The sequence below is a fragment of the Oncorhynchus tshawytscha genome, linkage group LG08 (assembly GCF_018296145.1).
Source record: "Oncorhynchus tshawytscha isolate Ot180627B linkage group LG08, Otsh_v2.0, whole genome shotgun sequence".
NCBI lineage: Eukaryota > Metazoa > Chordata > Actinopteri > Salmoniformes > Salmonidae > Oncorhynchus > Oncorhynchus tshawytscha.
Window position 1 is genome coordinate 85196441 of NC_056436.1, and position 27500 is coordinate 85223940.

Here is a 27500-nt window from a genome sequence, read left to right on the forward strand (position 1 = left end):
GATTTTGGGGAATGATACGTGTCCCTCTGGGAAATGTAGTCCACTGAATCCTGAAACATTTGAGTCTACTTCTACTCCTCCTCCGATATCTGTCTTAGGACCTTTAAAACCTCCTGAGAGGCTTGCCTCTCCTTTCAGATTTTGCCCGTTCACATTTACGTCAACATCAGGGACATTTACCTGGGGCCCTTTGATTTTCATCCCTGGAAATTTCATGTTAGACTTAGTTTTTACATCTGGGACTTCCACGTTTACATCTGGGCCCCCAATGTTGGCTTGTAGACTCCCAGATGACAAGTCACCTTTAACTTTGGAAGATTTTACATCAAATTCCACATCAGGGAAATGAAGTCTTCCAAAGAAAGGTTTCTTTACTTTTGCTCCTTTCAGGTGAAGCTCAGGAGAGTCAACATCTAAATCTACACCTGATGTTTCAAGGTCAATATCGACATCAGGTTTCTTTGCTTTCCCTTTGATTTTGGGCAGTTTGAATTTGCCTTTCTTTCCTTTGACATGAATGTCAACATCAGGGGCTTCTAGACTACTGTCAACCTCTGGCAAATGAACATCTAATTTGGGGCTCTTTCCTCCCATATGGATCTTTGGTGCATTGAATTTAGGGCCTTTGATATTTGCATCCCCAAGGTTAAGGTCAACCTCAGGTGCTTTTACGTCAATCGTTCTGTGAGAAATATTCAGTTCAGGACCTTCAACTTCTGGGGACTTAATACCAAACATGGGACCTTTGAACTTTGGAAACTTGATGTCTGGTTTTTCAAAACTGAAACTGGGACTTCCCATATCAAGGGAACCACCTGACAACTTTGCATCAGGACCTCTGATGTCGAGATCTGTACGTGAAATGTCAACACTAGGTACCATGATGTCAATATCAGCTTGAGGTAGGTTAAGATCCACATCTGGACCCTCCAGTTTAGGTCCTCTGAATCCAAATGATGGCATCTTCATCTTTGGCATCTTAAATCCTCCTGAACCTTCAACATCTGGACCTTCAATGTCTACTTTGCGTGATTTGAGATCTCCTTCGATCTTGGGGACTGACACATCAAAATCTCCCTTTACATTTGGACCTTTCAGGTTGAAATCCATATCTGGCATTGATATCTTTGGTCCTGACATTGAAGGCATCTTGAATTTTGGCCCTCTGATTTTACCATCATACCCTTCAATGTCAATTTCTGGACCTTCAACATTAATGTCAGCTTTAGGTAGGTTGAGATCGACATCCGGACCCTCCAGGTTAGGTCCTTTGAATCCAAAGGATGGCATTTTCATCTTTGGCATCTTAAATCCTCCTGAACCTTCAATGTCAACATCTGGACCTTTAATGTCTACTTTGGGTGCTTTGAGGTCTCCTGACATATCAACATCTCCCTTCATCTTTGGACCTTTCAGGTTGAAGTCCACATCAGGCATGGAGATCTTTGGTCCAGATATGGAAGGCATCTTGAATTTCGGCCCTTTGATTTTACCATCTGGGCCTTCAATGTCCAGTTCTGGACCTTTGATGTCAACGTTGGGGCCCTTAATATCAATGTCAGCTTTAGGAAGGTTGATATCAACATCTGGCCCCTCCAGTTTGGGTCCTTTGAATCCAAATGATGGCATCTTCATCTTTGGCATCTTAAATCCTCCTGAACCTTCAATATCATCATCTGGACCTTCAATGTCTACTTTGGGTGCTTTGAGGTCTCCTTCGATCTTGGGGACTGACACATCAAAATCTCCCTTTACCTTTGGACCTTTCAGGTTGAAATCCATATCTGGCATTGATATCTTTGGTCCTGACATTGAAGGCATCTTGAATTTTGGCCCTCTGATTTTACCATCATACCCTTCAATGTCAATTTCTGGACCTTCAACATTAATGTCAGCTTTAGGTAGGTTGAGATCAACATCCGGACCCTCCAGGTTAGGTCCTTTGAATCCAAAGGATGGCATTTTCATCTTTGGCATCTTAAATCCTCCTGAACCTTCGATGTCAACATCTGGACCTTTAATGTCTACTTTGGGTGCTTTGAGGTCTCCTGACATATCAACATCTCCCTTCATCTTTGGACCTTTCAGGTTGAAGTCCATGTCAGGCATGGAGATATTTGGTCCAGATATGGAAGGCATCTTGAATTTCGGCCCTTTGATTTTACCATCTGGGCCTTCAATGTCCAGTTCTGGACCTTTAATGTCAACGTTGGGCCCCTTAATATCAATGTCAGCTTTAGGAAGGTTGATATCAACATCTGGCCCCTCCAGTTTGGGTCCTTTGAATCCAAATGATGGCATCTTCATCTTTGGCATCTTAAATCCTCCTGAACCTTCAATGTCAACATCTGGACCTTCAATGTCTACTTTGGGTGCTTTGAGGTCTCCTTCGATCTTGGGGACTGACACATCAAAATCTCCTTTACCTTTGGACCTTTCAGGTTGAAATCCATATCTGGCATTGATATCTTTGGTCCTGACATTGAAGGCATCTTGAATTTTGGCCCTCTGATTTTACCATCATACCCTTCAATGTCAATTTCTGGACCTTCAACATTAATGTCAGCTTTAGGTAGGTTGAGATCGACATCCGGACCCTCCAGGTTAGGTCCTTTGAATCCAAATGATGGCATTTTCATCTTTGGCATCTTAAATCCTCCTGAACCTTCGATGTCAACATCTGGACCTTTAATGTCTACTTTGGGTGCTTTGAGGTCTCCTGACATATCAACATCTCCCTTCATCTTTGGACCTTTCAGGTTGAAGTCCATGTCAGGCATGGAGATATTTGGTCCTGATATGGAAGGCATCTTGAATTTCGGCCCTTTGATTTTACCATCTGGGCCTTCAATGTCCAGTTCTGGACCCTTGATGTCAACGTTGGGCCCCTTAATATCAATGTCAGCTTTAGGAAGGTTGATATCAACATCTGGCCCCTCCAGTTTGGGTCCTTTGAATCCAAATGATGGCATCTTCATCTTTGGCATCTTAAATCCTCCTGAACCTTCAATGTCAACATCTGGACCTTCAATGTCTACTTTGGGTGATTTGAGGTCTCCTTCGATCTTGGGGACTGACACATCAAAATCTCCCTTTACCTTTGGACCTTTCAGGTTGAAATCCATATCTGGCATTGATATCTTTGGTCCTGACATTGAAGGCATCTTGAATTTTGGCCCTCTGATTTTACCATCATACCCTTCAATGTCAAGTTCTGGACCTTCAACATTAATGTCAGCTTTAGGTAGGTTGAGATCGACATCCGGACCCTCCAGGTTAGGTCCTTTGAATCCAAAGGATGGCATTTTCATCTTTGGCATCTTAAATCCTCCTGAACCTTCGATGTCAACATCTGGACCTTTAATGTCTACTTTGGGTGCTTTGAGGTCTCCTGACATATCAACATCTCCCTTCATCTTTGGACCTTTCAGGTTGAAGTCCATGTCAGGCATGGAGATATTTGGTCCTGATATTGAAGGCATCTTGAATTTCGGCCCTTTGATTTTACCATCTGGGCCTTCAATGTCCAGTTCTGGACCTTTGATGTCAACGTTGGGGCCCTTAATATCAATGTCAGCTTTAGGAAGGTTGATATCAACATCTGGCCCCTCCAGTTTGGGTCCTTTGAATCCAAATGATGGCATCTTCATCTTTGGCATCTTAAATCCTCCTGAACCTTCAATGTCAACATCTGGACCTTCAATGTCTACTTTGGGTGATTTGAGGTCTCCTTCGATCTTGGGGACTGACACATCAAAATCTCCCTTTACCTTTGGACCTTTCAGGTTGAAATCCATATCTGGCATTGATATCTTTGGTCCTGACATTGAAGGCATCTTGAATTTTGGCCCTCTGATTTTACCATCATACCCTTCAATGTCAATTTCTGGACCTTCAACATTAATGTCAGCTTTAGGTAGGTTGAGATCGACATCCGGACCCTCCAGGTTAGGTCCTTTGAATCCAAAGGATGGCATTTTCATCTTTGGCATCTTAAATCCTCCTGAACCTTCGATGTCAACATCTGGACCTTTAATGTCTACTTTGGGTGCTTTGAGGTCTCCTGACATATCAATATCTCCCTTCATCTTTGGACCTTTCAGGTTGAAGTCAACATCAGGCATGGAGATCTTTGGTCCTGATATGGAAGGCATCTTGAATTTCGGCCCTTTGATTTTACCATCTGGGCCTTCAATGTCCAGTTCTGGACCTTTGATGTCAACGTTGGGCCCCTTAATATCAATGTCAGCTTTAGGAAGGTTGATATCAACATCTGGCCCCTCCAGTTTGGGTCCTTTGAATCCAAATGATGGCATCTTCATCTTTGGCATCTTAAATCCTCCTGAACCTTCAATGTCAATATCTGGACCTTCAATATCTACTTTGGGTGCTTTGAGTTCTCCTTCAATCATTGGCACAGACATGTCCACATCTCCCTTCATCTTTGGACCTTTCAGGTCAAAGTCCATATCAGGCATAGAGATCTTTGGTCCTGATATTGATGGCATCTTGAATTTTGGGCCCTTGATTTTGCCATCAGGGCATTCAATGTCAATTTCCGGAACTTTAATGTCAACACTGGGTCCCTTAATGCCGACATCAGATTTAGGTATGTTAATATCTATATCTGGTATCTCTACTTTCGGGCTTCTGAATCCAAATTTTGGCATTTTGAATTTGGATCCTTTGACCTTAGGGCTGGTAGCCCCAACATCAAGCTCAAGGTCTGAAACACTACCTTTCGGTGCTTTGACATTAATATCTACTTTTGCTAGATTTACATCAACCTCAGGAGACTTGACTTTTGGCCCTCCGAATCCAAACTTTGGCATTTTGAACTTAGACCTCTTTGGTGTAATGTCAGGACTCTCAATTGAGATATCCAATCCCTCAAATTCAGCTTTGGGTGTACTGATTTCTCCCTCAACTCCCCCCTTGAACTTTGGACCTTTGAGATTGAAATCAATATCAGGCATCGACATTTTGGGGCCAGAAATAGAGGGCATCTTCATCTTTGGCATCTTAAATCCTCCTGAACCTTCAATGTCAACATCTGGCCCTTCAATATCAACTTTGGGTGATTTCAGGTCACCTTCAATCATTGGCACAGACATGTCCACGTCTCCCTTCATTTTTGGACCTTTCAGATTGAAGTCCACATCAGGCATGGAGATCTTCGGTCCTGATATTGATGGCATCTTGAATTTCGGCCCTTTGATTTTACCATCAGGATCTTCAATGTCAAGATCTGGACCTTCAATGTCCAGTTTTGGTGCTTTGATGTCTATATCAGCTTTTGGCAGGTTAACATCAACATCTGGACCCTCCAATTTAGGACCTTTGAATCCAAAAGACGGCATCTTCATCTTTGGCATCTTAAATCCTCCTGAACCTTCAATGTCAAGATCTGGCCCCTCTATGTCTACTTTGGGTGCTTTGAGGTCTCCTTCTATCTTGGGCCCTGACACATCGAAATCTCCTTTCATCTTTGGACCTTTCAGATTGAAGTCCACATCGGGCATGGAGATCTTCGGTCCTGACATTGACGGCATCTTGAATTTCGGCCCTTTGATTTTACCATCAGGGCCTTCAATGTCAAGATCTGGACCTTCAATGTCTACTTTGGGTGTTTTAAGGTCTCCTGACATATCAACATCTCCCTTCATCTTGGGACCTTTCAGATTGAAGTCCATATCAGGCATGGAGATCTTTGGTCCTGACATTGATGGCATCTTGAATTTCGGCCCTTTGATTTTACCATCAGGGCCTTCAATGTCAAGTTCTGGACCTTTAATGTCCACTTTTGGCGCTTTGATGTCTATATCAGCTGTTGGCAGGTTAACATCAACATCTGCACCCTCCAATTTAGGACCTTTGAATCCGAAAGACGGCATCTTCATCTTTGGCATCTTAAATCCTCCTGAACCTTCAATGTCAAGTTCTGGACCTTTAATGTCCACTTTGGGCGATTTGATGTCTATATCAGCTGTTGGCAGGTTAACATCAACATCTGCACCCTCCAATTTAGGACCTTTGAATCCAAATGATGGCATCTTCATCTTTGGCATCTTAAATCCTCCTGAACCTTCAATGTCAAGATCTGGCCCTCAATGTCTACTTTGGGTGCTTTGAGGTCTCCTTCTATCTTGGGCCCTGACACATCGAAATCTCCTTTCATCTTTGAACCTCTCAGATTGAAGTCCACATCGGGCATGGCGATCTTCGGTCCTGAAATTGATGGCATCTTGAATTTTGGCCCTTTGATTTTTCCATCTGGACCTTCAATTTCAAGTTCTGGACCTTTAATGTCCACTTTTGGCGCTTTGATGTCTATATCAGCTTTTGGTAGGTTAACATCAACATCTGGACCCTCCAATTTAGGACCTTTGAATCCAAAAGACGGCATCTTCATCTTTGGCATCTTAAATCCTCCTGAACCTTCAATGTCAAGTTCTGGACCTTTAATGTCCACTTTGGGTGATTTGATGTCTATATCAGCTGTTGGCAGGTTAACATCAACATCTGCACCCTCCAATTTAGGACCTTTGAATCCAAATGATGGCATCTTCATCTTTGGCATCTTAAATCCTCCTGAACCTTCAATGTCAAGATCTGGCCCTCTATGTCTACTTTGGGTGCTTTCAGGTCTCCTTCTATCTTGGGCCCTGACACGTCGAAATCTCCCTTCATCTTTGGACCTTTAAGGTTGAAATCCACATCAGGCATGGAGATCTTCGGTCCTGAAATTGATGGCATCTTGAATTTTGGCCCTTTGATTTTTCCATCTGGACCTTCAATGTCAAGATCTGGACCTTCAATGTCTACTTTGGGTGCTTTAAGTTCTCCTGACATATCAAAATCTCCCTTCATCTTGGGACCTTTCAGATTGAAGTCCACATCAGGCATGGAGATCTTTGGTCCTGACATTGACGGCATCTTGAATTTCGACCCTTTGATTTTACCATCAGGACCTTCAATGTCAAGTTCTGGACCTTTAATGTCCACTTTTGGCGCTTTGATGTCTATATCAGCTTTTGGTAGGTTAACATCAACATCTGGACCCTCCAATTTAGGACCTTTGAATCCAAATGATGGCATCTTCATCTTTGGCATCTTAAATCCTCCTGAACCTTCAATGTCAACATCTGGACCTTCAATGTCTACTTTGGGTGCTTTGAGGTCTCCTTCGATCTTGGGGACTGACACATCAAAATCTCCCTTTACCTTTGGACCTTTCAGGTTGAAATCCATATCTGGCATTGATATCTTTGGTCCTGACATTGAAGGCATCTTGAATTTTGGCCCTCTGATTTTACCATCATACCCTTCAATGTCAATTTCTGGACCTTCAACATTAATGTCAGCTTTAGGTAGGTTGAGATCGACATCCGGACCCTCCAGGTTAGGTCCTTTGAATCCAAAGGATGGCATTTTCATCTTTGGCATCTTAAATCCTCCTGAACCTTCGATGTCAACATCTGGACCTTTAATGTCTACTTTGGGTGCTTTGAGGTCTCCTGACATATCAATATCTCCCTTCATCTTTGGACCTTTCAGGTTGAAGTCAACATCAGGCATGGAGATCTTTGGTCCTGATATGGAAGGCATCTTGAATTTCGGCCCTTTGATTTTACCATCTGGGCCTTCAATGTCCAGTTCTGGACCTTTGATGTCAACGTTGGGCCCCTTAATATCAATGTCAGCTTTAGGAAGGTTGATATCAACATCTGGCCCCTCCAGTTTGGGTCCTTTGAATCCAAATGATGGCATCTTCATCTTTGGCATCTTAAATCCTCCTGAACCTTCAATGTCAACATCTGGCCCTTCAATATCAACTTTGGGTGATTTCAGGTCACCTTCAATCATTGGCACAGACATGTCCACGTCTCCCTTCATTTTTGGACCTTTCAGATTGAAGTCCACATCAGGCATGGAGATCTTCGGTCCTGATATTGATGGCATCTTGAATTTCGGCCCTTTGATTTTACCATCAGGATCTTCAATGTCAAGATCTGGACCTTCAATGTCCAGTTTTGGTGCTTTGATGTCTATATCAGCTTTTGGCAGGTTAACATCAACATCTGGACCCTCCAATTTAGGACCTTTGAATCCAAAAGACGGCATCTTCATCTTTGGCATCTTAAATCCTCCTGAACCTTCAATGTCAAGATCTGGCCCCTCTATGTCTACTTTGGGTGCTTTGAGGTCTCCTTCTATCTTGGGCCCTGACACATCGAAATCTCCTTTCATCTTTGGACCTTTCAGATTGAAGTCCACATCGGGCATGGAGATCTTCGGTCCTGACATTGACGGCATCTTGAATTTCGGCCCTTTGATTTTACCATCAGGGCCTTCAATGTCAAGATCTGGACCTTCAATGTCTACTTTGGGTGTTTTAAGGTCTCCTGACATATCAACATCTCCCTTCATCTTGGGACCTTTCAGATTGAAGTCCATATCAGGCATGGAGATCTTTGGTCCTGACATTGATGGCATCTTGAATTTCGGCCCTTTGATTTTACCATCAGGGCCTTCAATGTCAAGTTCTGGACCTTTAATGTCCACTTTTGGCGCTTTGATGTCTATATCAGCTGTTGGCAGGTTAACATCAACATCTGCACCCTCCAATTTAGGACCTTTGAATCCGAAAGACGGCATCTTCATCTTTGGCATCTTAAATCCTCCTGAACCTTCAATGTCAAGTTCTGGACCTTTAATGTCCACTTTGGGCGATTTGATGTCTATATCAGCTGTTGGCAGGTTAACATCAACATCTGCACCCTCCAATTTAGGACCTTTGAATCCAAATGATGGCATCTTCATCTTTGGCATCTTAAATCCTCCTGAACCTTCAATGTCAAGATCTGGCCCCTCAATGTCTACTTTGGGTGCTTTGAGGTCTCCTTCTATCTTGGGCCCTGACACATCGAAATCTCCTTTCATCTTTGAACCTCTCAGATTGAAGTCCACATCGGGCATGGCGATCTTCGGTCCTGAAATTGATGGCATCTTGAATTTTGGCCCTTTGATTTTTCCATCTGGACCTTCAATTTCAAGTTCTGGACCTTTAATGTCCACTTTTGGCGCTTTGATGTCTATATCAGCTTTTGGTAGGTTAACATCAACATCTGGACCCTCCAATTTAGGACCTTTGAATCCAAAAGACGGCATCTTCATCTTTGGCATCTTAAATCCTCCTGAACCTTCAATGTCAAGTTCTGGACCTTTAATGTCCACTTTGGGTGATTTGATGTCTATATCAGCTGTTGGCAGGTTAACATCAACATCTGCACCCTCCAATTTAGGACCTTTGAATCCAAATGATGGCATCTTCATCTTTGGCATCTTAAATCCTCCTGAACCTTCAATGTCAAGATCTGGCCCCTCTATGTCTACTTTGGGTGCTTTGAGGTCTCCTTCTATCTTGGGCCCTGACACGTCGAAATCTCCCTTCATCTTTGGACCTTTAAGGTTGAAATCCACATCAGGCATGGAGATCTTCGGTCCTGAAATTGATGGCATCTTGAATTTTGGCCCTTTGATTTTTCCATCTGGACCTTCAATGTCAAGATCTGGACCTTCAATGTCTACTTTGGGTGCTTTAAGTTCTCCTGACATATCAACATCTCCCTTCATCTTGGGACCTTTCAGATTGAAGTCCACATCAGGCATGGAGATCTTTGGTCCTGACATTGACGGCATCTTGAATTTCGGCCCTTTGATTTTACCATCAGGGCCTTCAATGTCAAGTTCTGGACCTTTAATGTCCACTTTTGGCGCTTTGATGTCTATATCAGCTTTTGGTAGGTTAACATCAACATCTGGACCCTCCAATTTAGGACCTTTGAATCCAAATGATGGCATCTTCATCTTTGGCATCTTAAATCCTCCTGAACCTTCAATGTCAACATCTGGACCTTCAATGTCTACTTTGGGTGATTTGAGGTCTCCTTCTATCTTGGGCCCTGACACATCGAAATCTCCTTTCATCTTTGGACCTTTCAGATTGAAGTCCACATCGGGCATGGAGATCTTCGGTCCTGAAATTGATGGCATCTTGAATTTTGGCCCTTTGATTTTTCCATCTGGACCTTCAATTTCAAGTTCTGGACCTTTAATGTCCACTTTTGGCGCTTTGATGTCTATATCAGCTTTTGGTAGGTTAACATCAACATCTGGACCCTCCAATTTAGGACCTTTGAATCCAAATGATGGCATCTTCATCTTTGGCATCTTAAATCCTCCTGAACCTTCAATGTCAACATCTGGACCTTCAATGTCTACTTTGGGTGCTTTGAGGTCTCCTTCTATCTTGGGCCCTGACACATCGAAATCTCCTTTCATTTTTGGACCTTTCAGATTGAAGTCCACATCGGGCATGGAGATCTTCGGTCCTGAAATTGATGGCATCTTGAATTTTGGCCCTTTGATTTTTCCATCTGGACCTTCAATGTCAAGATCTGGACCTTCAATGTCTACTTTGGGTGCTTTAAGTTCTCCTGACATATCAACATCTCCCTTCATCTTGGGACCTTTCAGATTGAAGTCCACATCAGGCATGGAGATATTTGGTCCTGACATTGACGGCATCTTGAATTTCGGCCCTTTGATTTTACCATCAGGGCCTTCAATGTCAAGTTCTGGACCTTTAATGTCCACTTTTGGCGCTTTGATGTCTATATCAGCTTTTGGTAGGTTAACATCAACATCTGGACCCTCCAATTTAGGACCTTTGAATCCAAATGATGGCATCTTCATCTTTGGCATCTTAAATCCTCCTGAACCTTCAATGTCAACATCTGGACCTTCAATGTCTACTTTGGGTGCTTTGAGGTCTCCTTCTATCTTGGGCCCTGACACATCGAAATCTCCTTTCATCTTTGGGCCTTTCAGATTGAAGTCCACATCGGGCATGGAGATCTTCGGTCCTGAAATTGATGGCATCTTGAATTTTGGCCCTTTGATTTTTCCATCTGGACCTTCAATTTCAAGTTCTGGACCTTTAATGTCCACTTTTGGCGCTTTGATGTCTATATCAGCTTTTGGTAGGTTAACATCAACATCTGGACCCTCCAATTTAGGACCTTTGAATCCAAATGATGGCATCTTCATCTTTGGCATCTTAAATCCTCCTGAACCTTCAATGTCAACATCTGGACCTTCAATGTCTACTTTGGGTGCTTTGAGGTCTCCTTCTATCTTGGGCCCTGACACATCGAAATTCCTTTCATCTTTGGGCCTTTCAGATTGAAGTCCACATCGGGCATGGAGATCTTCGGTCCTGAAATTGATGGCATCTTGAATTTTGGCCCTTTGATTTTTCCATCTGGACCTTCAATTTCAAGTTCTGGACCTTTAATGTCCACTTTTGGCGCTTTGATGTCTATATCAGCTTTTGGTAGGTTAACATCAACATCTGGACCCTCCAATTTAGGACCTTTGAATCCAAATGATGGCATCTTCATCTTTGGCATCTTAAATCCTCCTGAACCTTCAATGTCAAGTTCTGGACCTTTAATGTCCACTTTGGGCAATTTGATGTCTATATCAGCTGTTGGCAGGTTAACATCAACATCTGCACCCTCCAATTTAGGACCTTTGAATCCAAATGATGGCATCTTCATCTTTGGCATCTTAAATCCTCCAGAACCTTCAATGTCAAGATCTGGCCCCTCTATGTCTACTTTGGGTGCTTTGAGGTCTCCTTCTATCTTGGGCCCTGACACGTCGAAATCTCCCTTCATCTTTGGACCTTTAAGGTTGAAATCCACATCAGGCATGGAGATCTTCGGTCCTGAAATTGATGGCATCTTGAATTTTGGCCCTTTGATTTTTCCATCTGGACCTTCAATGTCAAGATCTGGACCTTCAATGTCTACTTTGGGTGCTTTAAGTTCTCCTGACATTTCAACATCTCCCTTCATCTTGGGACCTTTCAGATTGAAGTCCACATCAGGCATGGAGATCTTTGGTCCTGACATTGACGGCATCTTGAATTTCGGCCCTTTGATTTTACCATCAGGGCCTTCAATGTCAAGTTCTGGACCTTTAATGTCCACTTTTGGCGCTTTGATGTCTATATCAGCTTTTGGTAGGTTAACATCAACATCTGGACCCTCCAATTTAGGACCTTTGAATCCAAATGATGGCATCTTCATCTTTGGCATCTTAAATCCTCCTGAACCTTCAATGTCAACATCTGGACCTTCAATGTCTACTTTGGGTGCTTTGAGGTCTCCTTCTATCTTGGGCCCTGACACATCGAAATCTCCTTTCATCTTTGGACTTTTCAGATTGAAGTCCACATCGGGCATGGAGATCTTCGGTCCTGAAATTGATGGCATCTTGAATTTTGGCCCTTTGATTTTTCCATCTGGACCTTCAATTTCAAGTTCTGGACCTTTAATGTCCACTTTTGGCGCTTTGATGTCTATATCAGCTTTTGGTAGGTTAACATCAACATCTGGACCCTCCAATTTAGGACCTTTGAATCCAAATGATGGCATCTTCATCTTTGGCATATTAAATCCTCCTGAACCTTCAATGTCAACATCTGGACCTTCAATGTCTACTTTGGGTGCTTTGAGGTCTCCTTCTATCTTGTGCCCTGACACATCGAAATCTCCTTTCATTTTTGGACCTTTCAGATTGAAGTCCACATCGGGCATGGAGATCTTCGGTCCTGAAATTGATGGCATCTTGAATTTTGGCCCTTTGATTTTTCCATCTGGACCTTCAATGTCAAGATCTGGACCTTCAATGTCTACTTTGGGTGCTTTAAGTTCTCCTGACATGTCAACATCTCCCTTCATCTTGGGACCTTTCAGATTGAAGTCCACATCAGGCATGGAGATATTTGGTCCTGACATTGACGGCATCTTGAATTTCGGCCCTTTGATTTTACCATCAGGGCCTTCAATGTCAAGTTCTGGAACTTTAATGTCCACTTTTGGCGCTTTGATGTCTATATCAGCTTTTGGTAGGTTAACATCAACATCTGGACCCTCCAATTTAGGACCTTTGAATCCGAAAGACGGCATCTTCATCTTTGGCATCTTAAATCCTCCTGAACCTTCAATGTCAAGTTCTGGACCTTTAATGTCCACTTTGGGCGATTTGATGTCCATATCAGCTGTTGGCAGGTTAACATCAACATCTGCACCCTCCAATTTAGGACCTTTGAATCCAAATGATGGCATCTTCATCTTTGGCATCTTAAATCCTCCTGAACCTTCAATGTCAAGATCTGGCCCCTCTATGTCTACTTTGGGTGCTTTGAGGTCTCCTTCTATCTTGGGCCCTGACACGTCGAAATCTCCCTTCATCTTTGGACCTTTAAGGTTGAAATCCACATCAGGCATGGAGATCTTCGGTCCTGAAATTGATGGCATCTTGAATTTTGGCCCTTTGATTTTTCCATCTGGACCTTCAATGTCAAGATCTGGACCTTCAATGTCTACTTTGGGTGCTTTAAGTTCTCCTGACATTTCAACATCTCCCTTCATCTTGGGACCTTTCAGATTGAAGTCCACATCAGGCATGGAGATCTTTGGTCCTGACATTGACGGCATCTTGAATTTCGGCCCTTTGATTTTACCATCAGGGCCTTCAATGTCAAGTTCTGGACCTTTAATGTCCACTTTTGGCGCTTTGATGTCTATATCAGCTTTTGGTAGGTTAACATCAACATCTGGACCCTCCAATTTAGGACCTTTGAATCCAAATGATGGCATCTTCATCTTTGGCATCTTAAATCCTCCTGAACCTTCAATGTCAACATCTGGACCTTCAATGTCTACTTTGGGTGCTTTGAGGTCTCCTTCTATCTTGGGCCCTGACACATCGAAATCTCCTTTCATCTTTGGACTTTTCAGATTGAAGTCCACATCGGGCATGGAGATCTTCGGTCCTGAAATTGATGGCATCTTGAATTTTGGCCCTTTGATTTTTCCATCTGGACCTTCAATTTCAAGTTCTGGACCTTTAATGTCCACTTTTGGCGCTTTGATGTCTATATCAGCTTTTGGTAGGTTAACATCAACATCTGGACCCTCCAATTTAGGACCTTTGAATCCAAATGATGGCATCTTCATCTTTGGCATATTAAATCCTCCTGAACCTTCAATGTCAACATCTGGACCTTCAATGTCTACTTTGGGTGCTTTGAGGTCTCCTTCTATCTTGTGCCCTGACACATCGAAATCTCCTTTCATTTTTGGACCTTTCAGATTGAAGTCCACATCGGGCATGGAGATCTTCGGTCCTGAAATTGATGGCATCTTGAATTTTGGCCCTTTGATTTTTCCATCTGGACCTTCAATGTCAAGATCTGGACCTTCAATGTCTACTTTGGGTGCTTTAAGTTCTCCTGACATGTCAACATCTCCCTTCATCTTGGGACCTTTCAGATTGAAGTCCACATCAGGCATGGAGATATTTGGTCCTGACATTGACGGCATCTTGAATTTCGGCCCTTTGATTTTACCATCAGGGCCTTCAATGTCAAGTTCTGGAACTTTAATGTCCACTTTTGGCGCTTTGATGTCTATATCAGCTTTTGGTAGGTTAACATCAACATCTGGACCCTCCAATTTAGGACCTTTGAATCCGAAAGACGGCATCTTCATCTTTGGCATCTTAAATCCTCCTGAACCTTCAATGTCAAGTTCTGGACCTTTAATGTCCACTTTGGGCGATTTGATGTCCATATCAGCTGTTGGCAGGTTAACATCAACATCTGCACCCTCCAATTTAGGACCTTTGAATCCAAATGATGGCATCTTCATCTTTGGCATCTTAAATCCTCCTGAACCTTCAATGTCAAGATCTGGCCCCTCTATGTCTACTTTGGGTGCTTTGAGGTCTCCTTCTATCTTGGGCCCTGACACGTCGAAATCTCCCTTCATCTTTGGACCTTTAAGGTTGAAATCCACATCAGGCATGGAGATCTTCGGTCCTGAAATTGATGGCATCTTGAATTTTGGCCCTTTGATTTTTCCATCTGGACCTTCAATGTCAAGATCTGGACCTTCAATGTCTACCTTGGGTGCTTTAAGTTCTCCTGACATATCAAAATCTCCCTTCATCTTGGGACCTTTCAGATTGAAGTCCACATCAGGCATGGAGATATTTGGTCCTGACATTGACGGCATCTTGAATTTCGGCCCTTTGATTTTACCATCAGGGCCTTCAATGTCAAGTTCTGGAACTTTAATGTCCACTTTTGGCGCTTTGATGTCTATATCAGCTTTTGGTAGGTTAACATCAACATCTGGACCCTCCAATTTAGGACCTTTGAATCCGAAAGACGGCATCTTCATCTTTGGCATCTTAAATCCTCCTGAACCTTCAATGTCAAGTTCTGGACCTTTAATGTCCACTTTGGGCGATTTGATGTCCATATCAGCTGTTGGCAGGTTAACATCAACATCTGCACCCTCCAATTTAGGACCTTTGAATCCAAATGATGGCATCTTCATCTTTGGCATCTTAAATCCTCCTGAACCTTCAATGTCAAGATCTGGCCCTCTATGTCTACTTTGGGTGCTTTGAGGTCTCCTTCTATCTTGGGCCCTGACACGTCGAAATCTCCCTTCATCTTTGGACCTTTAAGGTTGAAATCCACATCAGGCATGGAGATCTTCGGTCCTGAAATTGATGGCATCTTGAATTTTGGCCCTTTGATTTTTCCATCTGGACCTTCAATGTCAAGATCTGGACCTTCAATGTCTACCTTGGGTGCTTTAAGTTCTCCTGACATATCAAAATCTCCCTTCATCTTGGGACCTTTCAGATTGAAGTCCACATCAGGCATGGAGATATTTGGTCCTGACATTGACGGCATCTTGAATTTCGGCCCTTTGATTTTACCATCAGGGCCTTCAATGTCAAGTTCTGGACCTTTAATGTCCACTTTTGGCGCTTTTATGTCTATATCAGCTTTTGGTAGGTTAACATCAACATCTGGACCCTCCAATTTAGGACCTTTGAATCCAAATGATGGCATCTTCATCTTTGGCATCTTAAATCCTCCTGAACCTTCAATGTCAACATCTGGACCTTCAATGTCTACTTTGGGTGCTTTGAGGTCTCCTTCTATCTTGGGCCCTGACACATCGAAATCTCCTTTCATCTTTGGACCTTTCAGATTGAAGTCCACATCGGGCATGGAGATCTTCGGTCCTGAAATTGATGGCATCTTGAATTTTGGCCCTTTGATTTTTCCATCTGGACCTTCAATTTCAAGTTCTGGACCTTTAATGTCCACTTTTGGCGCTTTGATGTCTATATCAGCTTTTGGTAGGTTAACATCAACATCTGGACCCTCCAATTTAGGACCTTTGAATCCAAAAGACGGCATCTTCATCTTTGGCATCTTAAATCCTCCTGAACCTTCAATGTCAAGTTCTGGACCTTTAATGTCCACTTTGGGTGATTTGATGTCTATATCAGCTGTTGGCAGGTTAACATCAACATCTGGACCCTCCAATTTAGGACCTTTGAATCCAAAAGACGGCATCTTCATCTTTGGCATCTTAAATCCTCCTGAACCTTCAATGTCAACATCTGGACCTTCAATGTCTACTTTGGGTGCTTTGAGGTCTCCTTCTATCTTGGGCCCTGACACATCGAAATCTCCCTTCATCTTTGGACCTTTAAGGTTGAAATCCACATCGGGCATGGAGATCTTCGGTCCTGAAATTGATGGCATCTTGAATTTTGGCCCTTTGATTTTTCCATCTGGACCTTCAATGTCAAGATCTGGACCTTCAATGTCTACTTTGGGTGCTTTAAGTTCTCCTGACATATCAACATCTCCCTTCATCTTGGGACCTTTCAGATTGAAGTCCACATCGGGCATGGAGATCTTCGGTCCTGAAATTGATGGCATCTTGAATTTTGGCCCTTTGATTTTTCCATCTGGACCTTCAATTTCAAGTTCTGGACCTTTAATGTCCACTTTTGGCGCTTTGATGTCTATATCAGCTTTTGGTAGGTTAACATCAACATCTGGACCCTCCAATTTAGGACCTTTGAATCCAAATGATGGCATCTTCATCTTTGGCATCTTAAATCCTCCTGAACCTTCAATGTCAACATCTGGACCTTCAATGTCTACTTTGGGTGCTTTGAGGTCTCCTTCTATCTTGGGCCCTGACACATTGAAATCTCCTTTCATCTTTGGACCTTTCAGATTGAAGTCCACATCGGGCATGGAGATCTTCGGTCCTGAAATTGATGGCATCTTGAATTTTGGCCCTTTGATTTTTCCATCTGGACCTTCAATTTCAAGTTCTGAACCTTTAATGTCCACTTTTGGCGCTTTGATGTCTATATCAGCTTTTGGTAGGTTAACATCAACATCTGGACCCTCCAATTTAGGACCTTTGAATCCAAATGATGGCATCTTCATCTTTGGCATCTTAAATCCTCCTGAACCTTCAATGTCAACATCTGGACCTTCAATGTCTACTTTGGGTGCTTTGAGGTCTCCTTCTATCTTGGGCCCTGAGACATCGAAATCTCCTTTCATCTTTGGACCTTTCAGATTGAAGTCCACATCGGGCATGGAGATCTTCGGTCCTGAAATTGATGGCATCTTGAATTTTGGCCCTTTGATTTTTCCATCTGGACCTTCAATTTCAAGTTCTGGACCTTTAATGTCCACTTTTGGCGTTTTGATGTCTATATCAGCTTTTGGTAGGTTAACATCAACATCTGGACCCTCCAATTTAGGACCTTTGAATCCAAATGATGGCATCTTCATCTTTGGCATCTTAAATCCTCCTGAACCTTCAATGTCAACATCTGGACCTTCAATGTCTACTTTGGGTGCTTTGAGGTCTCCTTCTATCTTGGGCCCTGACACATCGAAATCTCCTTTCATCTTTGGACCTTTCAGATTGAAGTCCACATCGGGCATGGAGATCTTCGGTCCTGAAATTGATGGCATCTTGAATTTTGGCCCTTTGATTTTTCCATCTGGACCTTCAATGTCAAGAACTGGACCTTCAATGTCTACTTTGGGTGTTTTAAGTTCTCCTGACATATCAACATCTCCCTTCATCTTGGGACCTTTCAGATTGAAGTCCACATCAGGCATGGAGATATTTGGTCCTGACATTGACGTTATCTTGAATTTCGGCCCTTTGATTTTACCATCAGGGCCTTCAATGTCAAGTTCTGGACCTTTAATGTCCACTTTTGGCGCTTTGATGTCTATATCAGCTTTTGGTAGGTTAACATCAACATCTGGACCCTCCAATTTAGGACCTTTGAATCCAAATGATGGCATCTTCATCTTTGGCATCTTAAATCCTCCTGAACCTTCAATGTCAACATCTGGACCTTCAATGTCTACTTTGGGTGCTTTGAGGTCTCCTTCTATCTTGGGCCCTGACACATCGAAATCTCCTTTCATCTTTGGACCTTTCAGATTGAAGTCCACATCGGGCATGGAGATCTTCGGTCCTGAAATTGATGGCATCTTGAATTTTGGCCCTTTGATTTTTCCATCTGGACCTTCAATGTCAAGAACTGGACCTTCAATGTCTACTTTGGGTGCTTTAAGTTCTCCTGACATATCAACATCTCCCTTCATCTTGGGACCTTTCAGATTGAAGTCCACGTCAGGCATGGAGATATTTGGTCCTGACATTGACGGCATCTTGAATTTCGGCCCTTTGATTTTACCATCAGGGCCTTCAATGTCAAGTTCTGGACCTTTAATGTCCACTTTTGGCGCTTTGATGTCTATATCAGCTTTTGGTAGGTTAACATCAACATCTGGACCCTCCAATTTAGGACCTTTGAATCCAAATGATGGCATCTTCATCTTTGGCATCTTAAATCCTCCTGAACCTTCAATGTCAACATCTGGACCTTCAATGTCTACTTTGGGTGCTTTGAGGTCTCCTTCTATCTTGGGCCCTGACACATCGAAATCTCCTTTCATCTTTGGACCTTTCAGATTGAAGTCCACATCGGGCATGGAGATCTTCGGTCCTGAAATTGATGGCATCTTGAATTTTGGCCCTTTGATTTTTCCATCTGGACCTTCAATGTCAAGATCTGGACCTTCAATGTCTACTTTAGGTGCTTTAAGGTCTCCTGACATATCAACATCTCCCTTCATCTTTGGACCTTTCAGGTTGAAGTCCACATCAGGCATGGAGATCTTCGGTCCTGATATTGATGGCATCTTGAATTTCGGCCCTTTGATTTTACCATCAGGACCTTCAATGTCAAGATCTGGACCTTCAATGTCTACTTTGGGTGCTTTAAGGTCTCCTGACATATCAACATCTCCCTTCATCTTTGGACCTTTCAGGTTGAAGTCCACATCAGGCATGGAGATCTTTGGTCCTGACATTGACGGCATCTTGAATTTCGGCCCTTTGATTTTACTATCAGGGCCTTCAATGTCAAGTTCTGGACCTTTAATGTCCACTTTTGGCGCTTTGATGTCTATATCAGCTTTTGGTAGGTTAACATCAACATCTGGACCCTCCAATTTAGGACCTTTGAATCCAAATGATGGCATCTTCATCTTTGGCATCTTAAATCCTCCTGAACCTTCAATGTCAACATCTGGACCTTCAATGTCTACTTTGGGTGCTTTGAGGTCTCCTTCTATCTTGGGCCCTGACACATCGAAATCTCCTTTCATCTTTGGACCTTTCAGATTGAAGTCCACATCGGGCATGGAGATCTTCGGTCCTGACATTGACGGCATATTGAATTTTGGCCCTTTGATTTTTCCATCTGGACCTTCAAGTTCTGGACCTTTAATGTCCACTTTTGGCGCTTTGATGTCTATATCAGCTTTTGGTAGGTTAACATCAACATCTGGACCCTCCAATTTAGGACCTTTGAATCCGAAAGACGGCATCTTCATCTTTGGCATCTTAAATCCTCCTGAACCTTCAATGTCAAGATCTGGCCCCTCCATGTCTACTTTGGGTGCTTTGAGGTCTCTTTTTATCTTTGGCACTGACACATTCACATCACCCTTCATCTTTGGCCCTTTAAGGTTGATGTCCATGTCAGGCATTGAGATCTTTGGTCCTGATATGGAAGGCATCTTGAATTGTGGGCCCTTGATTTTTCCATCAGGGCCTTCAATGTCCAGTTCTGGACCTTTGATGTCAACGTTGGGTCCCTTTATTTCAATGTCACCTTTAGGTAGTTTGACATCCACATCTGGACCCTCCAGTTTTGGATCTTTGATTCCAAAAGACGGCATCTTCATCTTTGGCATCTTAAATCCTCCTGAACCTTCAATGTCAAGTTCTGGACCTTTAATGTCCACTTTGGGCGATTTGATGTCTATATCAGCTGTTGGCAGGTTAACATCAACATCTGCACCCTCCAATTTAGGACCTTTGAATCCAAATGATGGCATCTTCATCTTTGGCATCTTAAATCCTCCTGAACCTTCAATGTCAAGATCTGGCCCCTCTATGTCTACTTTGGGTGCTTTGAGGTCTCCTTCTATCTTGGGCCCTGACACGTCGAAATCTCCTTTCATTTTTGGACCTTTCAGATTGAAGTCCACATCGGGCATGGAGATCTTCGGTCCTGAAATTGATGGCATCTTGAATTTTGGCCCTTTGATTTTTCCATCTGGACCTTCAATGTCAAGATCTGGACCTTCAATGTCTACTTTGGGTGCTTTAAGTTCTCCTGACATATCAACATCTCCCTTCATCTTGGGACCTTTCAGATTGAAGTCCACATCAGGCATGGAGATCTTTGGTCCTGAAATTGACGGCATCTTGAATTTCGGCCCTTTGATTTTACCATCAGGGCCTTCAATGTCAAGTTCTGGACCTTTAATGTCCACTTTGGGCGCTTTGATGTCTATATCAGCTGTTGGCAGGTTAACATCAACATCTGGACCCTCCAATTTAGGACCTTTGAATCCAAATGATGGCAACTTCATCTTTGGCATCTTAAATCCTCCTGAACCTTCAATGTCAACATCTGGACCTTCAATGTCTACTTTGGGCGCTGTTGTATCTCCTTTTATCTTTGGCACTGACACATTCACATCACCCTTCATCTTTGGCCCTTTAAGATTGATGTCCATGTCAGGCATTGAGATCTTTGGTCCTGATATGGAAGGCATCTTGAATTGTGGGCCCTTGATTTTTCCATCAGGGCCTTCAATGTCCAGTTCTGGACCTTTGATGTCAACGTTGGGTCCCTTTATTTCAATGTCACCTTTAGGTAGTTTGACATCCACATCTGGACCCTCCAGTTTAGGACCTTTGATTCCAAAAGACGGCATCTTCATCTTTGGCATCTTAAATCCTCCTGAACCTTCAATGTCAACATCTGGACCTTCAATGTCTACTTTGGGTGATTTGAGGTCTCTTTCTATCTTGGGCCCTGACACATCAACATCTCCCTTCATCTTTGGACCTTTCAGGTTGAAGTCCACATCAGGCATTGAGATGTTTGGTCCTGATGTTGTCGGCATCTTGAATTTTGACCCTTTGATTTTGCCATCTGGGCCTTCAGTGTCCAGTTCTGGACCTTTAATTTCTACTTTGGGAGGCTTGATGTCAATGTCGGTTTTTGGTAGGTTGACATCCACATAAGGACCCTCACGTCCAGCTTCTTTGATTCCAAATGATGGCATCTTTACTTTGGGTATCTTGAAACCTCCTTCTGGATCATGAACATCAACACCTGAAACTTTAATGTCTACTTTGGGTGCTTTGATATCAATACCACCTATCTTTTTTCCTTCTTTAACATTCATCGATGGGGCTGATACATCTACATCTACCCCGGGAACCGAAACATCTACACTCCCCTTCACCTTCGGTAGTTTAACATCTCCATCGCTTTCTGTACCTGCAATGTTCAGTCCAAATGATGGCATTTTGATGCCACCTTTAAGTTTGCTTTCATTTTCAATTGTTGTTCCTTTTACCGATGGTCCTTTTACAGACGTTTTCACTGAGCCAGACTCCTTTATGCCTGGGTTATTGATGTCAAGTGTTTGCGCTCTTATGCCTGTTGATATCTTGCCTCCATTCAACCCTGCATCAATGCCTGGCATGCTGGGTAAGGAAACCCCACCCTGGTTGCCTCCGGAGTGACCTACGCTCCCAGACTCTCTCATCTGTTGATCACTAATAGTTATTCCAGGTACTGAACCTCCGACCCTACCCTGCCAGTCTGCACTGCCTCTACCAGGCAAATGAACATCTACTCCTCTCACCTCCCCTTTACCCATTGATATGGAGCTGGATGAAATATTTGTTGTTTTTCCAGGTGCCGTGACATTGACTGATCCTGCCTGGTCGTCAGCTGAGGCACCTGAAACCTGAAAGCTCCCGTCTCCCTGCTGACCCCCTCTATAGAGGCCAAACTCCCGCTGACCCTTCACCCCCGACATTCCAAAGCTAGGTCCTTTGAATCTGATCCCTGCTGCTCCACCATCTCCGCCCTCTATCTCCCTCGTTACAGTGGTGGTCTTCACCCCTCCAGTGCTCCAGTGCTTCTCAGAAGAGCTAGTTACATGCGGCCCAGTGAAGGAAACACCATCACCTCCTAGATCAAAATCACCCCCCTCCAATCCACCTCCTACACCTGAAGAGCTTCCGCTTCCATGTAAAACTCGTATTTGAGTCGAGCTGCCCCCTTCTGACTGCTCATATCGGTTCCCTTTAAACTCTGGCCCGGTGAGCTCAAGCTGCTCGTCCACGCCCCCTGGCATGTCTACAGAGTAGGTAGTGATGCGACGGGTGACGGTGGTGATCGTGCTGCCGTCGGTGCTGGTGCTGCTGTGGCGTTCCGTATGGATGTCCACGCCCTCCGCCAGATCCTCAGACTTCAGTCGGGGCTTAATCTTCTTGGAATATATTCTCTTGTAATCTTCATCCTCCCCACTCTGTTCTCGTCAAAATAAGGTGAAATCAGTAATCGCAGTAAATAAATAATAATAAATTAATAATAATGATAATAGTAATAATAAATGTATTACATTAGGTAATAATACTATTGTTGAAAATATACAGTATGAAAATTCAATATGCAAGTGAGTATATTTAAGAAGATATGTGCATTGTTTGTTTTCAAGAAGTCTGTGTTCACTAGAGTTGGGGTTCAATTCAATTTCAATTCCAGTGAATTCCGAAAGTAAACCTAATTCTAATTACAATTCTAAATGTTCCTCGTTACAAAACCATTGAAGATAATTGGAATTCCAGTGTACTTCCTGAATTGACTGGAAGTGAAATAGAATTGACCCCAATCCTGGTGTTCACATAAAAGCTACTGAAAAGATGATTAAAATCCTGTAAAGGTCCAATCTTTGCCGCACCATCACACAAGTAAATATACTTAACATTGCTTGCACAGTAAACATAGCTACATACCAGGATACTGCCTTGGCTGGAGCCTCCAAACCTTCCCTTCCCTTCATACGTCAGAGTGCCCATTGGGGATCGGCTAGGTGACAGAGTGCCCATGGGGGAGCGGCATGGTGACTTGTCCTTGTTCTGTAGTTTCAGTCCAACCTTGTGTTTGTTTAAGGTCTTGAGGAGCTCCGCTGTCTCCTCGGAACTCATGTTGTCAAAATAGATGGTGGCACCCACAATTTGATCACCTTTAGGGGAAGGACACAAGTGAACATTGATACCAATGTTAAAATCTGTCAGTCAAAATGGATTTTGAATACAACAAGGTAGATCAAACAAATATTACTGTATATCAACTTACATCAATTATAAGATATCAGGAGCTTAAGTAACTATAGAAATTAATTAAGTTAATGAATACCTTACAGAAGAGCAATGCTAACTCCGTTACATACCCTCGTGTACTCTTCCAGTGCGTCCAGCAGGCGACTCCATTTTCACCTCTTTGACATAGATCTCTCCTTCACCTGACTGCTCAAGGGTCATTCCCTGTTTCTCTGGACCCGACCAGTCAGAGAAGAGCACCTCCCTGGTTTCCTCCTCTTCAGCCATCCTTTAATAACGATATATTTTCAATAGGGCTTTTTCAATACAAGAAGAATCTCAAAGATGCTTTGAAGAACAACAACATTAAGTTAGTTCATGGGCTGGACTTTAGAGAAGGGGGAGAGAGGGGGAGAGAGAAGGTAGGGGAGAGAGAAGGAGAGGGGGAGAGTGAAGGCAGGGAGAGAGAGGGGGAGAGAGAAGGTGGGGGAGAGAGAGGGGAGAGGGGAGAGGGGGAGAGAGAAGGGGGAGAGAGCGGGGGAGAGATAAGGGGGAGAAGGTGGGGGAGAGAGAGGGAGAGGTAGAGAGAGAAGGCAGGGAGAGAGAGAGGGGGAGAGGGGGAGAGAGAAGGTGGGGGAGAGAGAGGGGGGAGAGAGGGGGAGAGAGAAGGTGGGGGGAGAGAGAGGGGGAAGAAGGGGAGAGGGGGAGAGAGGGGGAGAGGGGGTGAGAGAAGGTGGGGGAGAGAGAGGGGGAGAGTTAAGGCGGGGAGAGAGAGAGGGGAGGAGAGACTGGGGAGAAGGGGGAGGGAGAGAGAGGGTGAGAGAGAGGGGGAGGGGGAGAGAGAAGGGGGAGAGAGAGAAGGTGGGGGAGAGATAAGGCGGGGAGAGAGAGAGGGGAGGAGAGACTGGGGAGAAGGGGGAGGGAGAGAGAGGGTGAGAGAGAGGGGAGGGGGAGAGAGAAGGGGGAGAGAGAAGGGGGAGAGAGAAGGTGGGGGAGAGAGGTAGAGAGAGAAAACAAATCACATGAAATAGAAAATTAAATGCAAACAAAGACTATAGTATTTCTTAAGGTGATTTCTAAGTAGGTGAAATACCTTTGTTTTTCCTTGTCCTCTGTCTATGCTCTGGTGTGGTTTGTTTCTGCCTTGGTTTTACTGAAAAACAAAACATGAGATAACATCAGTACTGTTGATTCATGAACAAGCTACAGCAAACCATTCTGTAAAAAAAAAAACACTGTTAAAATGTGTACAAAATGTAAGGCACCTGACATATTTGCATGTGTATCTGCTTTTATGAAAGCCATGTTTTACCTGTCTCTCACTGCATGGTTACAACAAGTTCTTGTTATAATGCAATGGCCAAGATGTATGAAATGGCCATTAGATGGCGCTAAAACTCTGGGTAGGTGAGTAGTACTGCCTTGTCTTATATAACCATCCAATTCTCAGTTCCCTCCATTTCTCTCCTGTGCTGTGTTTTTGTGGAAATTTGGTTGGAGTTGGACTGAGACCACACCCTTACCCTGAGGAAAGCTGCCTGATCCTGAAGCTTTACACTCCAATGTCAATACTGAGAACAATGATGGCTGCAGCTTCCATTCTTTAGACACACACACACACACACACACACACACACACACACACACACACACACACACACACACACACACACACACACACACACACACACACGTACAGGCTTGTATAAATAAAACACACACACAGCACACATACGCACACATACATGAACCAAACCTCTTGTTTTGTACACACGGCATCAGGCCCTATAGAAATAGCTCAGTCAAGGTAAGACCAAACTGTCATTCCCCGTGTTTTTATGTAGCGCCCCTGATGTGACTCCTGACAGACTTATTTTCTGTCAACAATTTGTTGTGAACTTAACCTGCTCATTTGTAACTATCGTCACTTTGCTGGGCATGTTCAAGATGTGTTCCAAGGTTGTGAAAGCCTACAAATAATATGTCTGAACTGAGAAGTACATTTAGTAGATTAGTGGATCCTACCCTTTTGATTTCACAGGTTTATCAAGGCAAGTTTTTAGGAAATGAACTGTGACTGCTAAACCCTGTGACGCAACAGACAACATGTTCATGTGTATAGGAGCTGACAAGGTACAAATCTGTCGTTCTGCCCCTGAACAGGCAGTAAACCCACTGTTCCTAGGCCGTCATTGAAAATAAGAATTAGTTCTTAACTGACTTGCCTAGTTAAATAAAGGTTAAAGAAATATTTAAAAAAATATGCAGCCTGGTCTCAATAGACTAGACGTAACATAGTAAAAGTAAATCCGGGACACTCGAATGAGTACGTTACGGTCGGTATGGTTACGTAAAGATAGAAGGTTACTTAAGGCAACAATATAAAGGAAGCTGGTTGGTCAGGGTGGATGGGTAGGGGTAGAACACAAAAAACATCTAGCGACCCATAAGGTTGCGTGCTCAAAATCTCATCACAGACAAATTTAGCATTTTAGCTGATTAGCGACTTTGCAACTACTTAGCATTTTAGCTCAACCTTCCCCTAACCCTAACCTTAACTTTAAACCTAACCCCTAGAGCTAACGTTAGCCAACTAGCTAACGGTAGACACAATGTTTTGCAAATTCGTAACATATTGTACGGTATGCAATTCATAACATACTGTATCATACGAATGATAATTTACTTACAGAATAATAACGAAAAATGCTCTTGAGACCACGTTGAGATGTAATGCACTTTGACAGGGAGGACAATCAAAAACATACGTGGCTTTATAACTCATCACTTGCACCCTATAACGCTCTCCCCTTTCTCACAATGGAACTGTACCATTTGAAAAGTCAAATATACAGTAGACCTATGTAACGGATGTGAAACGGCTAGCTTAGTTAGCGGTGGTGCTGATGTAACCGATGTGAAACGGCTAGCTTAGTTAGCGGTGGTGCTGATGTAACGGATGTGAAACGGCTAGCTAGTTAGCGGTTGGTGCTGATGTAACCGATGTGAAACGGCTAGCTTAGTTAGCGGTGGTGCTGATGTAACGGATGTGAAACGGCTAGCTTAGTTAGCGGTGGTGCTGATGTAACCGATGTGAAACGGCTAGCTAGTTAGCGGTTGGTGCGCGCTAAATAGCGTTTCAATCGGTGACGTCACTTGCTCTGAGACCTTGAAGTAGTGGTTCCCCTTGCTCTGCAAGGGCCGTGGCTTTTGTGGAGTGATGGGTAACGATGCTTCGAGGGGTGACTGTTGTTAGATGTGTGCAGAGGGTCCCTGGTTCGCGCCCGGGTATGGGCGAGGGGACGGTCTAAAGTTATACTGTTACACCTACAAATACAATTTGACAATATTCATAGCCATGGAATTAATGTACTACACATCACATAAACAAAACAGAATGCTACAAAAAAACAACACAGCAGGAAAGTGATTTGTTTACATCATTTTACTTGCCAGGGTGAATGCCTGTCCCGTCCAACACACACATTGGGGACAGATAACCCATTGTTTTGTTAATGTCAACTCCTCCAACATCCCACCCCTTTGTAATTACATAATTATATGTCTGTGCTGTATCAACCTCCACCTACGCAGACAGAGGAGCCCTATGTTACACCATTGCTTTAGAGTCTTGACAGACAATTATGTCCATTTTTTTCAAAGAGGACACCCTAATTCATCAAGAAGACTGTGTTGTTTGCGTCACCAAATTACACCCTATTCCATACATAGTACACTACTTTGGGCCAAGGTCCGGGGTGCCATTTGGGACACACCCTGTGAAGAAGAACTATCCAGTGT

At 43.4% G+C, this 27500-nt stretch overlaps 1 protein-coding gene across 1 annotated transcript in view; it reads right to left on the reverse strand.

Annotated features, from left to right (window-relative positions):
* The window catches only part of LOC112234828 (neuroblast differentiation-associated protein AHNAK), a 57099-nt gene that overhangs the window by 1574 nt on the left and 28025 nt on the right, over positions 1-27500 (reverse strand). The window contains 12 exon segments of the mRNA XM_042326126.1: positions 1-2426; positions 2429-6109; positions 6112-6487; positions 6625-6812; positions 6993-11222; positions 11225-15208; positions 15526-18369; positions 18523-20326; positions 20444-22906; positions 23394-23623; positions 23831-23988; positions 24793-24852. The exon segment at positions 1-2426 is cut by the window's left edge and continues 1574 nt beyond it. Of these exon segments, the coding sequence (XP_042182060.1) occupies positions 1-2426; positions 2429-6109; positions 6112-6487; positions 6625-6812; positions 6993-11222; positions 11225-15208; positions 15526-18369; positions 18523-20326; positions 20444-22906; positions 23394-23623; positions 23831-23987 (22383 nt within the window). The 5' untranslated portion in view covers position 23988; positions 24793-24852.